Source organism: Rhopilema esculentum, chromosome 4 (assembly GCF_057945365.1).
Source record: "Rhopilema esculentum isolate cy_ngs chromosome 4, ASM5794536v1, whole genome shotgun sequence".
In the NCBI taxonomy this organism is placed as follows: Eukaryota; Metazoa; Cnidaria; class Scyphozoa; order Rhizostomeae; family Rhizostomatidae; genus Rhopilema; species Rhopilema esculentum.
The window spans coordinates 2,325,274-2,343,320 of NC_142818.1; the positions used below are offsets into that span (position 1 = coordinate 2,325,274).

Below are 18,047 nucleotides of genomic sequence, written 5' to 3' on the forward strand. Positions count from 1 at the left end.
CAGAAATTCTCTTGTTACATTAATATTTTGTTATAAATTTAATTCTACCTACGAGTTTTCTGAAAGTTGGGGGGTGTACCCCCCACACCCCCCGCACGCTACACCCCTGGCTTTCACAGAATGATGGCACACGTGTATGACAAAAAAGGAAATAACACTGATTTAAGTGTTGGATCACTCTCCAAGATCAGAGGTATCTATGAAGAACGCATAAAAAACTGAGATACTGAACACAACAAAAAAAGCAAACGCGACGAAAGAGAGACAACATAAATACTTTCAACTGAGCATTCATAACATCTTTTCGCTTCAAAATAGTCAATTAACACGCGATTCAGTTCCTATTTTACGAAAATGCATTTTCTTGGTCTATAAAATATACAGGTAAATCGGAATTTCTTAAATGTTTTTCAAAAATCGTTTTTGCAATCAGATGCTGTCGAGAGGGAACGTACTTGGTGAAGGTAAAAAATAAAATACATCAGTAGGTAATATGCCCCTTTTTGAGTATAAATCTTTAACAAACAGTGGCAAAAGATTTGAAAGCTTTATAAGGTTTTAAAGACGCGGGAGTTGCAGCTCCGATTCAATCTGACCTCTCTAGGCCCAATGCATCACAAAATACTGGGAGTGGAAGAAGGCAAATACTTCGCAACACAGAGCAGGTGACATGTATTTCTCACACAGGTTTGACAAATGTCTCAAAATCTTGATTGCGCCAGTTTAACAAAAAAATGGTTAAAGCAGTCAAATAGTGCAGAAAACTGTATTTCATAAGCAAACTGTAAGTCTTATTAAAGAGGTGTAGCTGCAACTTTTAGTTCGCTAATGAAAGACCATCGTTAGTTGGTCACACTGAAAGCTATTGGCGACGTTTCATAAAAAAACAAGTCTTTTCTGAATAGAACTTCGTTACTAAAGGCATGAATTTCGCGTAAACTCTGAAAGGTATCAAATGACGTTGATTTACAAGGGCAAAAGAGATTGTACACCACCTAAGGTTCAATTAAAGTTATTTCTATGTTGATATGATTTTAGGCATATACTTCATAAAGAGACAGGAAACCTGGGTACAAAAGTGACGTCATACTAAAATATCACTGAATCAGACATTCCATTCTGCGTCGAACTGAGCATGTCAGAAGTTCAGTTTGTGGCCAATTTTCAGCCATAAACCATTTGTATGTACATTGGCAAGTAATGCCTCACGGAAGTTCTACTTCGAACTCTGATTGATCCATAAGAGTAGACGAAAAACTTAAGTTCTGACGTTCAGTGACCCGAATTTCACGACAGCAATAGTTGAGATAATATCTTGTATTCGGTTGGATAAAGTTTTCACTTGAACTTTAATTCGCAGGAATCAACACATCCAGGGGCGGGTGAACATCACACCTGATTGGCCTAGCCATTTCGATAAATCCGCCATTCATTAATTGATTTTTATCGTCTCGATAAGGTTCTCTAGAACCTCTTCTACAATTACTTCTGAAGAGCCCTCGTTGCTCGAGATTTCATCTTGTCCGTGAGGCGTGGTTTGTGACTCCTCTGGAACATATTCTGAATCATTCTCGAGTTTTTCGTCGCTAATATTGCACGAGTCGATATCAGGTTCATCTTCGTCGTTCGGGCAATCGTCTTTATAGCTGAATGCCGTTAACAAAGGATCCTCTGACGTATTTCCGACAAGGGCGCATTTTTCTTCACTCTCAGCTCCTTCTTGCCGGCTATCGTCGCCATACTCTTCCGAGGACTGACCATCATTCTTCATTGCGTCATCGCTGAATAAACTGACTTCTTCAAACGACTTTGCACCCGCAAAATAGCGAACATCCTGGTCATCATCTCCACGAAGTGTCTCAAGTGCTTTCATTACCACTTCGTACAGTTCATCATCTTCAGTCTTTACACGAAAGAATTCTAGAAAAAAACCAAAGATTGAAAACGTGCACGAAAACGTTGTACACACTAACTTAGCAAACTGAGATCATGTATTTTTCATGAAAAATATCAGCTTGACCAATAAGCTAGGATACTGTCTAACACATACGCGAAGCACAATTGTCATTTGCATTCCAATCAGTCTCCAGCTGTGGGCCCTTAATTTTTGTACAAGAAGCAAAGTAATTTTGTTAGCAGCTCTGATTTCACTATGGTTACGGGAAAGCACCATCTTTTATGTCATGGGCAAGGAACAGTTATACCCCCTTTATAAAGGAGATCATGAACATGAATGAGGGTCGATAAACAAGTAGACTGCACCCATCGGATTGTACCACAGGTGACCACAGGAAAGGTCACTGGAAACAAATTCAAATTTAGCATAAACAGATTTATCTTAGTTTTCTTAAATTCTGAGGGAAATTTTAAATTTTTGGCTCATAAACTGGAAGAAGGAAGAGCGCTTTACAAGAGGCTGAAACTGAACGCAAGTCCATGATTAGCTCATTTTAACAGTTTCTCGCAAATAACAATGAATATAGACACCTTGCAGACCTGTTTCGGTGAACTTGCTCAGTGTTTTGGCAGCGACTATGCGAACATTAGGCACAACGTCTTTAGCCAGCTCTATTGTACTTGGAAGAAAGTCTGTGGCAAATAGCCCCGGGTCCTCCGCGCTTTCGTTCAGAAGAACTTGACAAATCTGGGCACACCTAACAAACAGAGGAATTAAAGTAATTAATATAATGATAAGACAGAAGTTCAAATCTTTTGAAGTTGAAGGGAGATTGAGAATTATAAATGAGTCTCTTTAAATCACTAGCTTTAATTATTCATGAGGTATCAAAATTATTTCATCGATGATGCCGAATCGTTGCAAACGTATGAATTTATGACCTACACTTTTCGTTTCACCCACGACTGTTTTCGGTTCCCCATCTTGATGACGTCATTAACAAAAGCCTTCACGTGAGCTTGGTCGGCTTCCTCTGAACTTCGAATTTGCTTCAAGATCGTTGCTAGCTAAAAATTAAAGACGTTTGCAAAAATAACCAAGAATTAAATTAATAAAAATGGCGGCATGTTGATCTTTAAAAGTTTCATAATCTTTAAAAAAGCCTATTTTTAAAATATGATTGTCGCTGGGTGGTTGAAAACCAGACTGCTAAGTATTGTTTGTGCGAGGGGAATTTCATCTGCCGCTGTTGCTTGCGCGGGAACAAATCATGTTGCAACATGGCAGGTTAACAGCTGCTGGAATTTATTTTTAAAAAGCGTTGGTAAGCAGCGTGGTGGTGCAGCGCGCGGTATTTACACGAAAATCCGTTCTGCAACTGCGCGAATCATACTAAATATGAAAAAAATGTACGGACGGGATTTGAGGGAAGAATTATTGCGCGGGAACGCGTTATGCAGTCTGGGACGAAGATGTTTATAGAGTAGGAATGAAAATAAGGCTTTGTCTGAAATGAGTGCAAAAAATGGGAACCAAGGATAAATTTGTTGGAGCTATGCATGACTGAGTGAGTACTTTTACAACTAAATCTTAACTCTATCAAAAACATCTTCATAAAAGCTGTCCCGGGTTTAACATGTACGAGTCAAATGGCCAGGTAAACAGCAAGTATTGTTCAAGGATATTTGAAGCAAAAATGTGCTGCAAGAGAGGAAGGTTGCATAGCATGCTAATGTGGAGCCTGTGACTTGTTTCTCGCATTTCTACCAGTTAATCCTTTTAATGACACTCCCTTGAAATCTGTAAAAAATCTCTAGAACGGGCTGCTCTTAATTTCACGAATACAGAAGAAATACTCTTGGAATTTTTGGCCGATGATCATATTTGATCTTGAAATATCGATAAAACTAGAAAAAACCGAAAAAACTTACAAGGCGGGATGCTGAGGATCGAACATCGGCGACTTTGTCTCCACACAGAGCAATCGCGATTGGGAATATCGATTCGATTACTTCACGAGGTTCGTATAGCTGGCTAAGCATGATGAGTTGCCTGAAAGAATAGACTGCCTTCAGTACAACTTTCCTGGGAAACCTGATTACAACCAATAACAGTCTTTGGGAGGAGGCAAAAACCAAAATTCTATTATAACCCACTGCAGGCAACCTTGAACATATTTATGAAGCCGAGGCTAATAAAAGCTTCCTATTTGAAACTGGCTAATGAAAGTTTTTAGAAGTGGCAATATTTTTAACTGGTGTGACAGAAAAATAGAATAAGGATCCGTTTTCCACCTCTTGTAAATGGAAAAAACCCCAAAAATCGACCCAAACTCGAGGACATTCCTGCTATTAAGAAATGTTACCAACCTGGGTTTGCAGGTTGTAGGTGATTAAATTGATGCTGGGATATTTCTATGGAATCGTTTCACTTGTGCTGTAAACAGTGCGAGATCGCAACGAAAATGAAAAGAAATTACCAGGCAAAAATCCCACTCTTTATTAAATGGTACTTAAGGAAATGAACTTAAAAGCAGACGAATTTGTGAAAGGAAATATTAGCAATAATTCAAAGTAGCAGTGACTAGAAAACTGTTTGGACTACTCATACACAAAGAGGTAACAAAGGGAAAAATATAACAAAAATATATTGATAGCAAATTTGCCTGACATTTGGATAACAAAATGGTTAATTTAGAAAAAGTTTAAAAAAGTAGGAGACAATTGACTTTTAGCCTGTCATATATTTCGGCAATTCAGAAGTTTAATTAACACTAGTTCGATAAAAATCTCTGAAGTTATTGCTTAGGACGATGACAAGAAAATCATTTGCCATCATAAATCTTTAATAAATACCTTACAGCAACCAGACAGCCTGTCGAACATGACTTTGCATCAGCATCAACAGGTATGCAGATAAATTAGAAATAAAGAAACTTGCATCTTTATTAATGTTACCAATACGAGCATCGCAAGAGTAGTAAAAAGTTAAAAAATTACTAACTCCGCCAGTTCTTGCCGGAATCTCCAATTTCGATTGTTATCTGGATTGAGAAAATCAGCGAAGTTGGGAAGATAATCCTTCTGCAGGTCACCTGGAAGGAGCTTTATGAAGTCGTATAGATGCTTTAAAACACCAATCCTTACCTGAAAAGAAGATTATTTGATGCAGAATTTCAGAATGGCAAAATGGAAAAACTTAAGAATGTTTCCATAACCCGAGTGAAACCTTTTATGAATGCTGCGAAAGTTGCATGGCTTGCTCAATCACGAGGGGTCTTCAAGTTTAGAATACGTGAGGGTGTAAGCGCAGATTTCGAAAATATACACCTTAGGATCAGAGCTTTGTAGAAAATAAGATATATACTAAACTAAAATAGGCGCCAAATGACATTTATCTATGTCTATGCGCATGCAGGCTAAAACGATTTATCTTAGAGAACTCTGAACTGAAACAAAGGACTCATTACAGAATACAGACATAGCAGCCTTTTTCAAAAGAAGATGATAGAATAACGATTTGCAGGTCGCGTTAAGAAGCTCAAATTCATGGTTAAAGAAAACCGTTAAAAATTGATTTCCAATGGAGCATTGCAAATGTTCAATAAACCGTCTCTGACTAAGCAGAAAGAACAAAGAAACAACAAAGCTACTATGAAGTAGACTCCCATGACCTCGACAAAAAGGAGAACTGAGTACTCCACCATAAAGACTACATTGATAATATTGGGAAAATAACCGCCTGATGACGTCACGTGAATGTGGAGTCATTTCATCATAACTATAGACGTTGCACGACAACTGAGTTGAAGGCAAATGAAAATGAGTCAATTTGAAAAAGCCTACGCAGACCATGTAGTTATTTTTAGAAACAAAACAATTGGCAAGGAGCTGTTGCTTTTTGGGCAGCTGTGAAAGAAACAAACTTGAACCACCTCACATGCCTCGGCTGTCCACCTCACGGGATGTCTATGAACAACATACTTCACTTCGATATTGTTTAAACAACATAGTCAAAACCTTGAAGAATCATTTGAAATTAGGAGCCACCAATTAACTTCATATTTTTATTATTAGCTATAATACTCAGTGGCAGACACATGGGGGGGGGGGGGGGGTGAGGGGGAGGGGGGTTGACCTCCAATACTTGGTAAGACAATGGTCTTTTGTTCTATAAAACAATGGGAAAATGTGATTCCCAATACTTGACCAAGTGTCCGCCCCTGATAATACTTGAAACAAAGTACTGAAAAATCATATTGCTAACAGTACTCCTTGTAAATAAGAAACACAAGTAAATAAGAAACATAAGTAAAAACACTGAACCTACTTCGTCAAGGTCTTTTAAGAATCCATTGAAAATTGGTATTAAGTCTGTGACTGTTATTTCTTCTCCAAGCACAAGGGCCAAGTCATGGATCGAAAAGGCCAATGTTCGACGAACTTTCCACTGTAAATAAATTATATATTATTAGTTTCAAACCTGCAACGTTTATGGATAACCTAACACGAATAGGATTAGATGAATGACTTAAAAAGCTGGATTCAAAACAGCCAGGGAAAGTTTGCCTCATGGAAACGTGCCAAATGGTTGTAAGCAGACCTTGTTTGAACAATAAAAAGGTATAGTAAAAAATTATATCTATTTAATGCAAAAAGCTGAATTGCTTCACTAGTAAAGATAAAATTGTCATTACTTGGTATTTTGAATGGAACCTTTTTAACCCCTAAATGTAAGAAAAATTTCCTTCAGAGACAAATATTTTCAAAACTCAAGGAAAGACATCGAAAAACCAACCCTACCAGCTACAGTTAGAAAATTCTAAGAATACAAACTCCATTTAACTTACTTGCATATCGGAGGCAAGAAGTTCGTAGGTATCCTTCAGGCACTGCCAGTTTTCCTTTCCCAGAGCGAGCACAGCTCCAGGGAACGTAAAAGCACAATGACGAGCAAGTTCCGTGTCGATGGTCTGAGCTTTAGTGGGTTCCGTCATTGAGATGTAATGCTCGAGAAGGGGTGGCGGAATCACAGTCTGCAGAAGAGTAAAACACTGACTTACTGATTATTAAGCCACAACAGTTATTCTTATGTTCATTAAAAAATTCATTGTATTTCTGATTGCAAGCAATATGAAATCTGGGGCGTCGTAGCTTCAATGATGTAGTAGGGACAGACTTGACTACAACCCTCTTGCCATGACGCCCCTGCATTTAGTGGAAATGCTACTATGGCAAAGTCTCTCAAATAAATATCGATTTGCATAAGAATTAAATAAATACACAAGGAAACAAATAAAACAGGAATATGTCAAGAGGAATCGGAAAAGAATATGTCAAGACGAATATGTCATGATACTTTTCCAGTGGGGTGCAGTGAAGGAATACTATGAGTGTGAAAAGCATGGAATGCACACCCTTACCTATGGTCATCAGAAAAGAAATTACACACCATGGACAAAGTTCCCATGTTTTTTTTAGAGTTGACACAATGATTTTCGAAAAAGTGAAATCTCACGGAACAGTAGCGACTGACCAGAAAGGAATTAGACAACTATTGGGGGTACCGTCAGTGGTGCCGTGGATGGGGGGCTCAGCCCCCAGACAAATGTGGTTATATTTGGTTGGACGAATTCTGTTGGCAACCCTTTAATTTATTTTAGATTTTTCATCAATGAGTAATTTCTTATGAGTCTGTTTGTGTCGTTGAATAGTTTGAATGATTCCATACTTGGCCATGTATGTGGCCTACTGAATCTGCCTACAGCACAGCGCCCCTTCCAAACTTTTTAGGACGGCACCCCCTGGGTACCGAAGCCCCTGATCCCCTAGACGCAATGCCTTTGGGGATCAGAATGATAAGAGCAGGGTTATCCTGCCAATAAGGTAAGTATGGCATAACATAGTGATAAGAGAATTTGATAAAAAAGTAGCCCTCGTGCCGTACCGGTATTTAAAAAGTGGTAGGCATGGTCAACCACACAAACCGCGGCGGATAATTAATACCTCGAAAAACACTGAAACAGTAAACTAACAGTATTCTTCAACGGTTTTTAAAACAATCTTTTGAAGACGCATAAAAATACTCGCATGACTGCCATGGTTACCTGGAAAACACTGAACAACATTCGCATCCCGTTCTTTGACATAATGGCGAGCTAGCAGAAAGAATAAATAATCAAGTTTGGCTTTATCCCATCTTTATCTCGACTGCGTAAAAACGATTTCTGCTCCCATCCACAAAATCAGCACCTCCTCCCCTTCCTTTGCGACTGACAAATCACAACTTCAGTGGTGCAACTGTACCATCGATTATCGTGGGCTCGTTTCACTGCATTTAATAAGGAATGTTGACACGATGACCAAAAGCGGCAAAATCTATCTTAAATTATATTACTGTATCTTCAGCTGAAACGCACTTCAACAAAAGCGGAGCAATCGCGGATAATCGTAATTTTCTATGCAATGAACGCAGCTGACACTGTTTCATAAGCACTCAACATTGACGATAAAATTGTTCGCAGTTTTTATGATACAGACTTTTCCAGTCCTAGATTACAGGTATATCCCCAAAGATTGAAACACATACCACCAGATGCAAAACAGTATTTACTCCAGCGATGAAACTAGTAAAATCGTCAGACAGTCAACACAAATGCGAAGTGGGCCTGCAACGATCTTCACAATGGCAAAATAAATCCAACAGTCATTGTCCTTGTGTTTGCAATCTTCACAATGTTTTGTGCGTAAAATTAACTTTTACATTATTTAATTTAAAAACAAATACAGTCGCAAATAGGAGAATAAAGCGAAGAATCCATCCAGCACACTCAGCTACAGTTGTTGATCTAACATTCACCGTTGAAATTCCAACGGTCGACACTCCCACAAAACACTCTCTCTTGAATACAGCTTAACAAGATTTTTGTTATTCGCCCTTGAAGCGCCTGTCTATGGATAGCACTCGCGAAAAGAGATAAATACCATCAGCGATTACTCCGTCCTTGACAACAAAGGAATATTTTAATCCAAATGATGATGAGAGAAACGCTGGTCAGATTGCGTTTGCAAAACCGTGTCTAACGCATCACACATTGATTCGAAGCAAGTCGCCGTGGACTGCGAGGTCGTCTGTGCTTTCCAATCATATTAAACCAAGACCTTGATTGTTGATGTTGAATGCACAGAGATTTCATTTCGTAGCTCGACTTATTTTAACTATAAGCCACCTGCCTATGCAAACATTTCCACAGACTAAGTATTATAAAGGCCCTTTCAATTACAAGGCCAGTTTCATTAGAAATTAATACGCGTCTACTGTTTACCGTTCCAGCATTCTGTTAACGCCACAGCAATACAGGTCAATAGCAAATTGCTATTAAACTAAGATACTCAATCATAAATTCCGCAAACTGAATTCTATATCAGATACGTTCCTTCTTGTTAGTCAATGACGTCACAGTCTGCCAAGGCCTCACTGCACGTAGCTGCGACAACGTTAAGGATTGCAATTTATTTGACGATTCTGCAATTTTCCAACACTCATACACCAAGTCCCTGCTCAAAATTGTCAAAAAACAGGGGAACCCGTAAGGATCGAGGAAAATTCGGGATAAAAACAAAAAATGACTGGTGAAGATGAACAAATATTGAAGCAAGGAACAAGTTTTTTAACTTTGAGGGCTATCGATCAAATCAAAAATGGCGTACTTGTACAAACAACCTTATCCTCCAAAAAAATTACTTCATTCTCGAATTTAAAATTTTAATCGATTAAAATCCTTCGATCTTTCAAAACCTTGCAAGTGAGAAATAAGAATGATGTAAACAATATACGTCTATATTTTGAATGTTTAGCAAGTACCAGTGATAAGTGTCCCAACAGACAATACAATAATCATATCACTTTATACGCATCCATTCACTTCTTATTAATTGGTTTTATTAAATGCTTTTCATCTGACAAAGAACTTGTCTAATCCTACTTAGAAATAGCTTTTCCTCAAACCAGGTCTTCCTCAAGCTCAATTGGCCTGAAATATAAATATATTTAGGCAAGTAGTTAGCGTAAACTTCTTGGGCCGATATATCACAGTTACGAAGGAGATTCGCGTCGCAGTTGCGAAGGAAATTCGCATCGTAGTTGCGAAGGAACTGTGCGTCGTAGTTGTGGAGGAAATTCGCGTCACAGTTGTTGGCCTGTTAAGCATGTGCATGATATCCGAAAGTGCCTTCATAGCATTCCGTTTAGGATAAATCCCAGCAAATAAACACATGTGTGAAGCCTTTAAGCCGGTAAAGTTGAGAAAATTATCTTAGAAGCATCGATCAATCATTTAAGTCGTTGTAAGGAGCGTGAAAGCAGCTCGACTGTACAAGCTTAGCAAAGGGTTTAAACTGTCAAGAAAGAGAAGATAGCAACGGTGCGGACAATCGATTCGACATAATCCACTACTTTATCAAAAAAGGCTGCTGTTTCTTTTAGAGTTTCGGTGATAACAGAAATCTAGTGCATAACTCGGCGAAATTTTAAAACAGCTGCTTTTAGAGGGTCCCGCAAATGAAAAGGTCATCTCTTTGGGATAATTTTGCGGGAATGCGGATGCAAGATCGAATCGCTGTGTAAAAATTCGCGTAGATCATTTTATGTTATGTTTCTATGAGAAAAACAGATGACGTTTTATGCGGCACTTGCGTATAACGTGTTTTAGGTTGCATAATCTGTCTCGATAAAAATCTATGCAACAGGGCAACCGTCTTTCTTCACGATAAAACTTTGAAGCGGCAAAGTTAAGTGTGGGTAAAAATATCAACGACATAGATGGACACATATACCAAGATTTGAATCATTAATGAAAACAGTTGCAAAAAGGGATGCGGCTTGGTTGGACAATGAAAAGGAATAGAAAGCAGACAAGTTGATCGTATTCAAAGACCAATCCTAATGACAAATTTAACGGGTCTAATCTTTTCTACACAGGACAGTCATCAAGAAGGTTTGCATGGCTGCTTAAAATCGTTCGCATTTTCATGGTATCCGTAACCTATACTTTAAGTCTGGACTATTGAGGGTGAAAAAGAACCCCAAAAATTGATTCGTATCTTCTTCTGTTGCAAATGTTCGCGCTTTGGTTAGAAAATTCTTCAAAGCATGTCTGTATCTAAATCTAAATTGCGCTTTGCAAGAGGTTTACGTTGAATGTATCTACATCAAAATGCATGTGAAGAAAAAACAGCCACATTGGTAGAGCTGTATGAAGATATCTGCATCCAACAGTGACTGCCCCACTGAACAGCTCTCGGTGGGAAGCTTCTATAAACATCAAAGTGACGATGATTTAGTTGTTTCCCACAGTGTTCTATCGCCTTAAAAACGGTTATGTCGTACACCATAGCATTGTAAATGGATAGTGAAGGGAAAGTTTAATGCTGCTGGCCAACCATAAAATAGAATTAAAGCTCAGATTAAAGAAACCTGCCGAGCTTCTCGATATCAAAACTTGGAAACCGAATACAAGCAACACAGTTTAAACTTTAGTTATAGGCCATAATCGTGTAGTATGGCTAGATAAATGGCTCTGGCGAGTTTTTTATAGCTGTCAATTACTTCATATAAACAGTTTGATCTGTAAAGGTGAGGCCCTTAAACTACCGTAAATTGCATATAATCGAACAAAATTTTCTTGCATTGCAAGAGATAATCAATTGCAGTTGCACATGGGAAAACACAAAGTTTACAAACACAAATGGTCTATGCGCAATAGAATGGCTAAACAGTACTAACCTGTGAACAAAGTCTTTGGTGATCTTGCATCGCGCTCTCATGAAGCGTCTCTGAGCTGTTCAGGCTTACCTCCTCCTCAATATCAAAATCGGACATCGTCTCGCTAAGTTGCTTTGACAAATTAACAACACCAGTTGGCTTGTCTGCGTCAGTAACCCTTAGTTCGGGTAAAGATGGTTTAATCTCGTGTGCTTTAGAAGAATTTGTTTCATCCAATGACAAGAATTCAGAATCGAACACAATCTCGGCTACCGGGCTCTTCCAATAAAGAAATGAATTGTACAGTTCGCTTTCTTGATTACTGTCAGAGGCAAGGCGATCCTCAGCAGATTTCGAATTTAAAGATGGATTCCCCGAAAGATCCTCGGACGCCTGCGAATCTATAGGCGATTCATCATCTATCTTTTCAGTTGGCTCTGAAGATTCTTCTGTCGTAGATCTATAGAGACATAACAGGTCAAAAGCTAAACACTTTTAAACAAAACAAATAATGAAATCTAACACACGAGTTGGTTATCTAAAAGGTGCATTCACATCAATTCTACAAGATAGGTATATTCATCATATTTTTCCGCAATTAATCGCAAGATGCCTTTGCCAACGAACAGCTGCAAACTTATGAAGAAAGGAAACCAAAACCGTATTGTGGTTTTCAAATTTGCTTCTCTTGTGACAAGGTAAAGCTGCATGGATTACCTTAGAGTCTTAATGCCTAAGTATATGATTCGTGTGTTATCAGTTAGAGTTTAAATTCTTCACTGCTGAACTGCTGTAGACAGGCGGAAATCAAAAATTACGTCTCGAAAGATGACGGCAGTGATATAAAGAAGTATCTTTACAAAAAAACACAAGGACACTGACTAATGACTGGTAAATCTAATACTGGTAAATTGGGTGCATCGTTTTAAAATTCCATCAAATCTGTTTCTCGACAATTCTCCTGTTCGTGAACTTTTCCCAGAACAAGTACCGATCAACCAGAACATACAGGTGTTTGCAGTGTTTGAGCATAAAGACCGGCTCTTTACGATTTCTAGGTCCGGTTTCCAGAATCTGATTTTACAGTCCTTTATGATTATGCTTATCAACTAGCGATTGGTGGGTTCTTTTGTTTTTTACCAATCAGCGATCTAGTTGAAGAGTCCAATAGATAAAACGAACTCTCTCTCTACACAAGTTTCTTTGTTTTTATCGAAACAGATCCCAAAACTCCTAAATGAAAAGACGACCTTGTATGCCCAATGATTTTGCAATTGTCGACATTAAACGTTTTTGCACAATCTGGATTTGTGACCAATTGCCGAAACATATTTTGCTTGGGCGTTTTGGTTTCTGCATATATGTCGTGGCTGTTAACTTTTCGGAACACTTCAAAACACACATACAAAACACTTCAATGTACTTTGATAGACCGGATTTCCTGGAAGTTGCTGCGAAGATGCAAGTGAAAAATTTCTGTCCATCTGCCACACTGTCGCGGGTGCTTATGTTTTCAAGAAAGTGCTTCTTTTAGAACCGACAAAGGTCTTTCAATTGCCCGGTGATTAGCATTTGAAAAGACCAAAAGAACATCAAAGAATAATCAACTTTTCCATTCATTTTACTGCACTACAAACTTCTGACGATGAAAAATAAACAATTTCAGGCAACTATACGGTTAAGAGATGATCTCACAGAAATTTACAAAAGTATTTTTTTATTTTTACTACACATTCCGAGACAACATTCGAAGCGTATCCTACATAAACGAGAAAATAGAATACCTCCGCATACAATGAAATCATTCTTCGTTCAAAAAACCAGCCTAATATATCCAAAGTTCGTTACAAGCTAATCAGATAATCACAGGCTCTTTCCCTACCAAATCACTGCAATTTGGTGTTGGTTCTAAACTTTATTACCCATCAAAAACAATGGTAATGCATTTGCAAATCTCATTCACTGATAAAGTCTTAGTTTGAAGAGGATTTGACTTTCAACAGCAAAAGGTATTTACTGGATTTCTTTTTGGTTATATGATCCAACTTTGAAAATTCTAAAAAAAGATCTTGTGCCATCTTCACATAGCCATTGTTTTTAGGCTTTAAAATTATAAGGCCCCCCTACGCAAAACTAGCATTACCGGGTTTTATTCTGACAAACAGACACCCAGAAAACCAGATAACGTCACAGCAAAAATTAAGACAACGACTGACAAATTTGGAAAACATTTCTTAACCACAGATTGGCTCAAACATTCGCCGATAAGAACTTGGGACGAAAAGCCATAAGGCTCCAAGAAATACTGAAAATGTCGCTGGTAACTGAGTTTTAAGGTTTAAACATCAGTTGTTGGGGAATAGTAAGCAGAGTTGTGGTGTATTTGCAGCAAACGTTCATCAATCAACTATAAAATTAAGAGGCCTACCTTTCTTGGGTTATCTCTTCCACAGGGCTTGACTGGTTCCTAGTCTCTGCAGATTCGAATTGATGATCGATTGTTTCCTTCGATCTCTTGATTTTTTTAGGACATGGTTCAAGTCCATGCTCAGTGATTCGAAACCCAGCGATGTCGGGGTCAGCAAATGTTGAAATGAACTGGCCTAAGGCTTGGTATGCTGCCATTTGCACCTATTGAACATAAAAATACCAACAGATTAATACAGACTTAATATGAACGATACCACAAGATATCCGAGTTGGGTTATTAAAAACGCGAGCAACAAGGAGATTGCTGGCCTATTTTGATTTTGCAGTACAGTAGAAATCTGGTTATTCGGGCTTGCAAGAACCAGCGATATCTATTGGAATAATACAAACAGTGATATTTGAAGAAATCTGTTTGAACAATGCAGCCATACGTAAAGGAAACGTTCAATTATCGCCTTAGACGAAGGCAAATGCTTGGTGCTCGAATTTGGAAACTTCCGATTCATCTGGCCATCGATAATTCATCGTATTTTTGTTTAATCAGGCGTTTATCAGCAAATGCCTTTGAAAACTCCTTAGTGAGCTCATTGAGACTTTTCTAAGCAACTTCATTTGTTTTTCGTCTGTTGAAGCAATCAGGCAAAACTGAGATCCTTTGAATGCGGTACTAAAAATGTTATTTAAACAATAGCCAGTGCTTGAAGTTTAGCAGTTGATTGAAGTATGATCATCTTTATCAGAAGGAAATGACCATGTAATAGGACTGGACGCTACTATACATTACTATGTTAATTTATGATGCTTGTGTTTAGTATGTCTTGTTGTAATTATCCTATGATAAGTTAGTTTTGAGTCACAACACGAGTTGCACACTATTGTCATCGCTTCTTACGGTATACGTGAAGTTAAAGCTAACCCTAGCCTGTAACAACCATAAGGGGGAGGGTGGTCATTAGCTTTGAGACTTTAGCTGTGATACCATTAAAGCTTTAGAGAATAATCATCGAAGCCGAGTGCCAGAGCTTAATAGAGAATGCACTGGATTAGTATGATGTGGAGCCAAATGAAGTTAACAAACTAACAATTCACCAAGCAGTGACTAACTTACCCATCTAGACATATCGCAGAGAAGATTTACAAACAATGGGGCCAGCTTTTCATATCTTGTTTCTGTGGAGCAGGACTCTGACACCACCATGAAAGTTTCAGCGCAAGACTAAAGTATGAAGAGTTTGATTTCCATAAGGGCAATATGAAAAACTGAATGGAAAGTCAATATTGGAAATGATTGACAGAAGAAGGAAACTAGCACTTGCAGGAGGTATTGGGTTGGAAATATATAAAGGAATGGGTGAAAGGGAATCAACAGTCGTTAATAAATTGAAGAAGGAACAACGGCAAAAAGGGAAAGATTCGAAAAATGAAAAGAATAACAGACAGATACAAAAATATATAGAAAAGTTGGGTTATGATAGCAGAAAAAGACAAAAATTTTGATAAAAAAGAGCGGATGCATATATTCATAGCATCTGCGTATCAGTTAAGGATAAAATGCGAAAACAATATACAGATATTGTAGTTTTTGTTACATCTATAGCAGTCAAAGGCAATCTTTTGATTTGTATCTGAATATGAGCAATATGAACGGTAATATTTCAGTTATCAATAGAATTTCATAGAGAGAATATATTACCTTTCTCACTCCCCAAACTCCATCTTGGCAAAGCCGACTGAAGAGCTTTAGCTAAACATAAACAAACACAAAGATTTATTTGGCACCGAATAAAAATGCACTTTAGGAAACGTACTCTACAAACTACTGAACATATAATGGTCTATACAGAATACTTTACATATTAGGCCAGTTGGCGATTTTCCATTGCTTCAACAGATCCTTTTTCAATGTAATCAACTGCTGCTGATAACTTAGGGGTTTATCTACTGCTATTCATCAAAGTAAAAAAAACAAGAAAGATCCGCTGGGAGAAATTGTTACACATGCGTATGGTAACAAGCCAATAAGGCAAGCGACCTCTGTAATGTATAAAAATGGATTCTTTTGGCTTTTAGCTTAATTCACATCCATCAAAGTAACTAACCGACTTTCCAAGAAATTTTGATATGACGATAGCGTTGTTGTTTTCGAAGCTTCTAAGGAATCTTTTATCGCACTTTTTGACTATTCTTGAGTACGTATATTTTGTTTCTACTCTTTATTTATACCTACATTACTCATATTTTCGTTGACTATTCTTAAACACTTGGAAATCTATATCAAAATATGAATCTTGAAATATTGTTCAATGCTTTTACAAAGAGGTTTGAGGATATAGATATATACGACTAATAAACTCAAAAGCAAGAAGGAATGACTTCAAGGGAAAGCCTGTCCCAGGTACAGCGCTTTGTAATAACCAACAGCTTCCAAATAAAAACCATCAGTAATAAGAAAAAAATCATTAATACAGAGATATAGGAACAATAATCTTCTAATTACTTGAAAAAAGCAACATAATCTCGGAGATTGAAGCATTTACAAAAGAAAAAGGAATTCGCCTATGCGAGTAGATGCATGTTTTAAGAAAAAATTGGAATATTGAGAACATAGGAGGCCTACCAATGCACGTTCCGTCACCTCTTGCCCAACAACATTGGATATATCACCAAAGTTCGATGCGCATTCCTGTAATGGATTTACATACAAATCACAATTTAAATTATATAAGGTGATGTTGATAAAAATAACCCTACAAAACGGCGTCTCATTTGAAATGCGAGGCAGAATGATCACATGAAATTTGATAAACAGATTTCCTTTAGGCTTCACTAAAAAAATCCCCTTTGAATTATCAGATCAGAAACCTAAAACGTCGTATCAGTGATTTCAGATTTCCGTAAACATTTATATTTTCATACACAACAAAAATTAGGAATTTACCAGTTTAGCTTCCAAACAATAGTTCAGCGAAACAATGGTCAAAGAATTTTTAAAACGACTGGAGAATGACAGAAAAGGGGAAAATTCATTGTGGAACAAACAGCTGATTGCAGTGGCCAGTGGAAAGCTCTGGGTATTCACGGTTTATTTGTTTGAACAACTGAAATGATTACCCAATGATTCAGATATATTTCGATAATGAAGTAGAAAACTTACTTTCCGAATGTGAAAAAGAGGATCAGAGCATAGCTCCCCGAAGCGGTCAAGGAACAGTCTTTCGGTGATGTCAGCGCCAACAAGTGTTGTTATCTTTGTCATCAGCTGAAAATAAATTAAATATCAATAAAGAGGAGCGCCAATTGAACAATGCACAACGCAACGCAAAAAGAAAAACGCACGGCTTGCTGTCGCAGCAATTAGAGCGTCTTTTCCTAAAGCATTTGACCAGCTTTCCTCTTATCAGTTGCTACAAACAAAAGATGCAGTCTTCTTGGCGTGCCGATCAAATAGCATAGGCAAGCGGCCGTTCGCGTCATACACTTTGAGCTTCATGAAACGGTCTGAATAGCACATTGGAGCCCTGAGAAACTCCAGAACACGACGGTCTGTTGGGATTCACTTGAAATAAGGAGCTTGGTGTCTTCTACGTAGCAACCCATCCACGCTAACAATCCATTCCACATCTCAGAAAATTTAGCAAAAAAAATGAATGTAATAACACCGTAGTTAAGAAAAAAGACAGAACGGAGGATATTTTAAGGATTGAAAGTACTGTGGGTTTTTCCAGCCCTCTTGTCCATTTGGTAAACAATCCTTTGTAGCATGGTTCCGTACGTGGTTATGTGCTTGCACTATGGAATGCTTAAGTAGGAATGAATCATAATCGTTACACTTAGTATGTATTGTTTAGCTACGCTCATACGCAAATTCCTCCCCATGAAAACGAGGACAGTAAATGATTATCCAATCCGTGATTTTTATAAGACATGACTATTGATTACTCACATGACGAAATTACGT

The 18,047-nt window shown here is 37.9% G+C and overlaps 1 protein-coding gene across 2 annotated transcripts in view; it reads right to left on the reverse strand.

Moving 5' to 3' along the window:
- Positions 1-274: 274 nt before the first annotated feature.
- LOC135690736 (serine/threonine-protein phosphatase 4 regulatory subunit 1) overlaps positions 275-18,047 on the reverse strand; it is a 31,013-nt gene continuing 13,240 nt past the window's right edge. Inside the window, exons 7-19 of one of the 2 annotated variants that reach the window (XM_065208382.2) lie at positions 17,244-17,348; positions 16,707-16,772; positions 15,783-15,833; positions 15,198-15,305; positions 14,088-14,290; positions 11,681-12,119; positions 6,747-6,932; positions 6,227-6,346; positions 4,901-5,043; positions 3,829-3,949; positions 2,843-2,964; positions 2,488-2,654; positions 275-1,920 (exon numbers count right to left, since the gene is read on the reverse strand). In XM_065208382.2, the coding sequence (XP_065064454.2) occupies positions 1,433-1,920; positions 2,488-2,654; positions 2,843-2,964; positions 3,829-3,949; positions 4,901-5,043; positions 6,227-6,346; positions 6,747-6,932; positions 11,681-12,119; positions 14,088-14,290; positions 15,198-15,305; positions 15,783-15,833; positions 16,707-16,772; positions 17,244-17,348 (2,319 nt within the window). In that variant the 3' untranslated portion in view covers positions 275-1,432. The remainder of the gene's footprint in view (positions 1,921-2,487; positions 2,655-2,842; positions 2,965-3,828; positions 3,950-4,900; positions 5,044-6,226; positions 6,347-6,746; positions 6,933-11,680; positions 12,120-14,087; positions 14,291-15,197; positions 15,306-15,782; positions 15,834-16,706; positions 16,773-17,243; positions 17,349-18,047) is intronic. The other variant, XM_089115075.1, reaches the window with a different exon arrangement.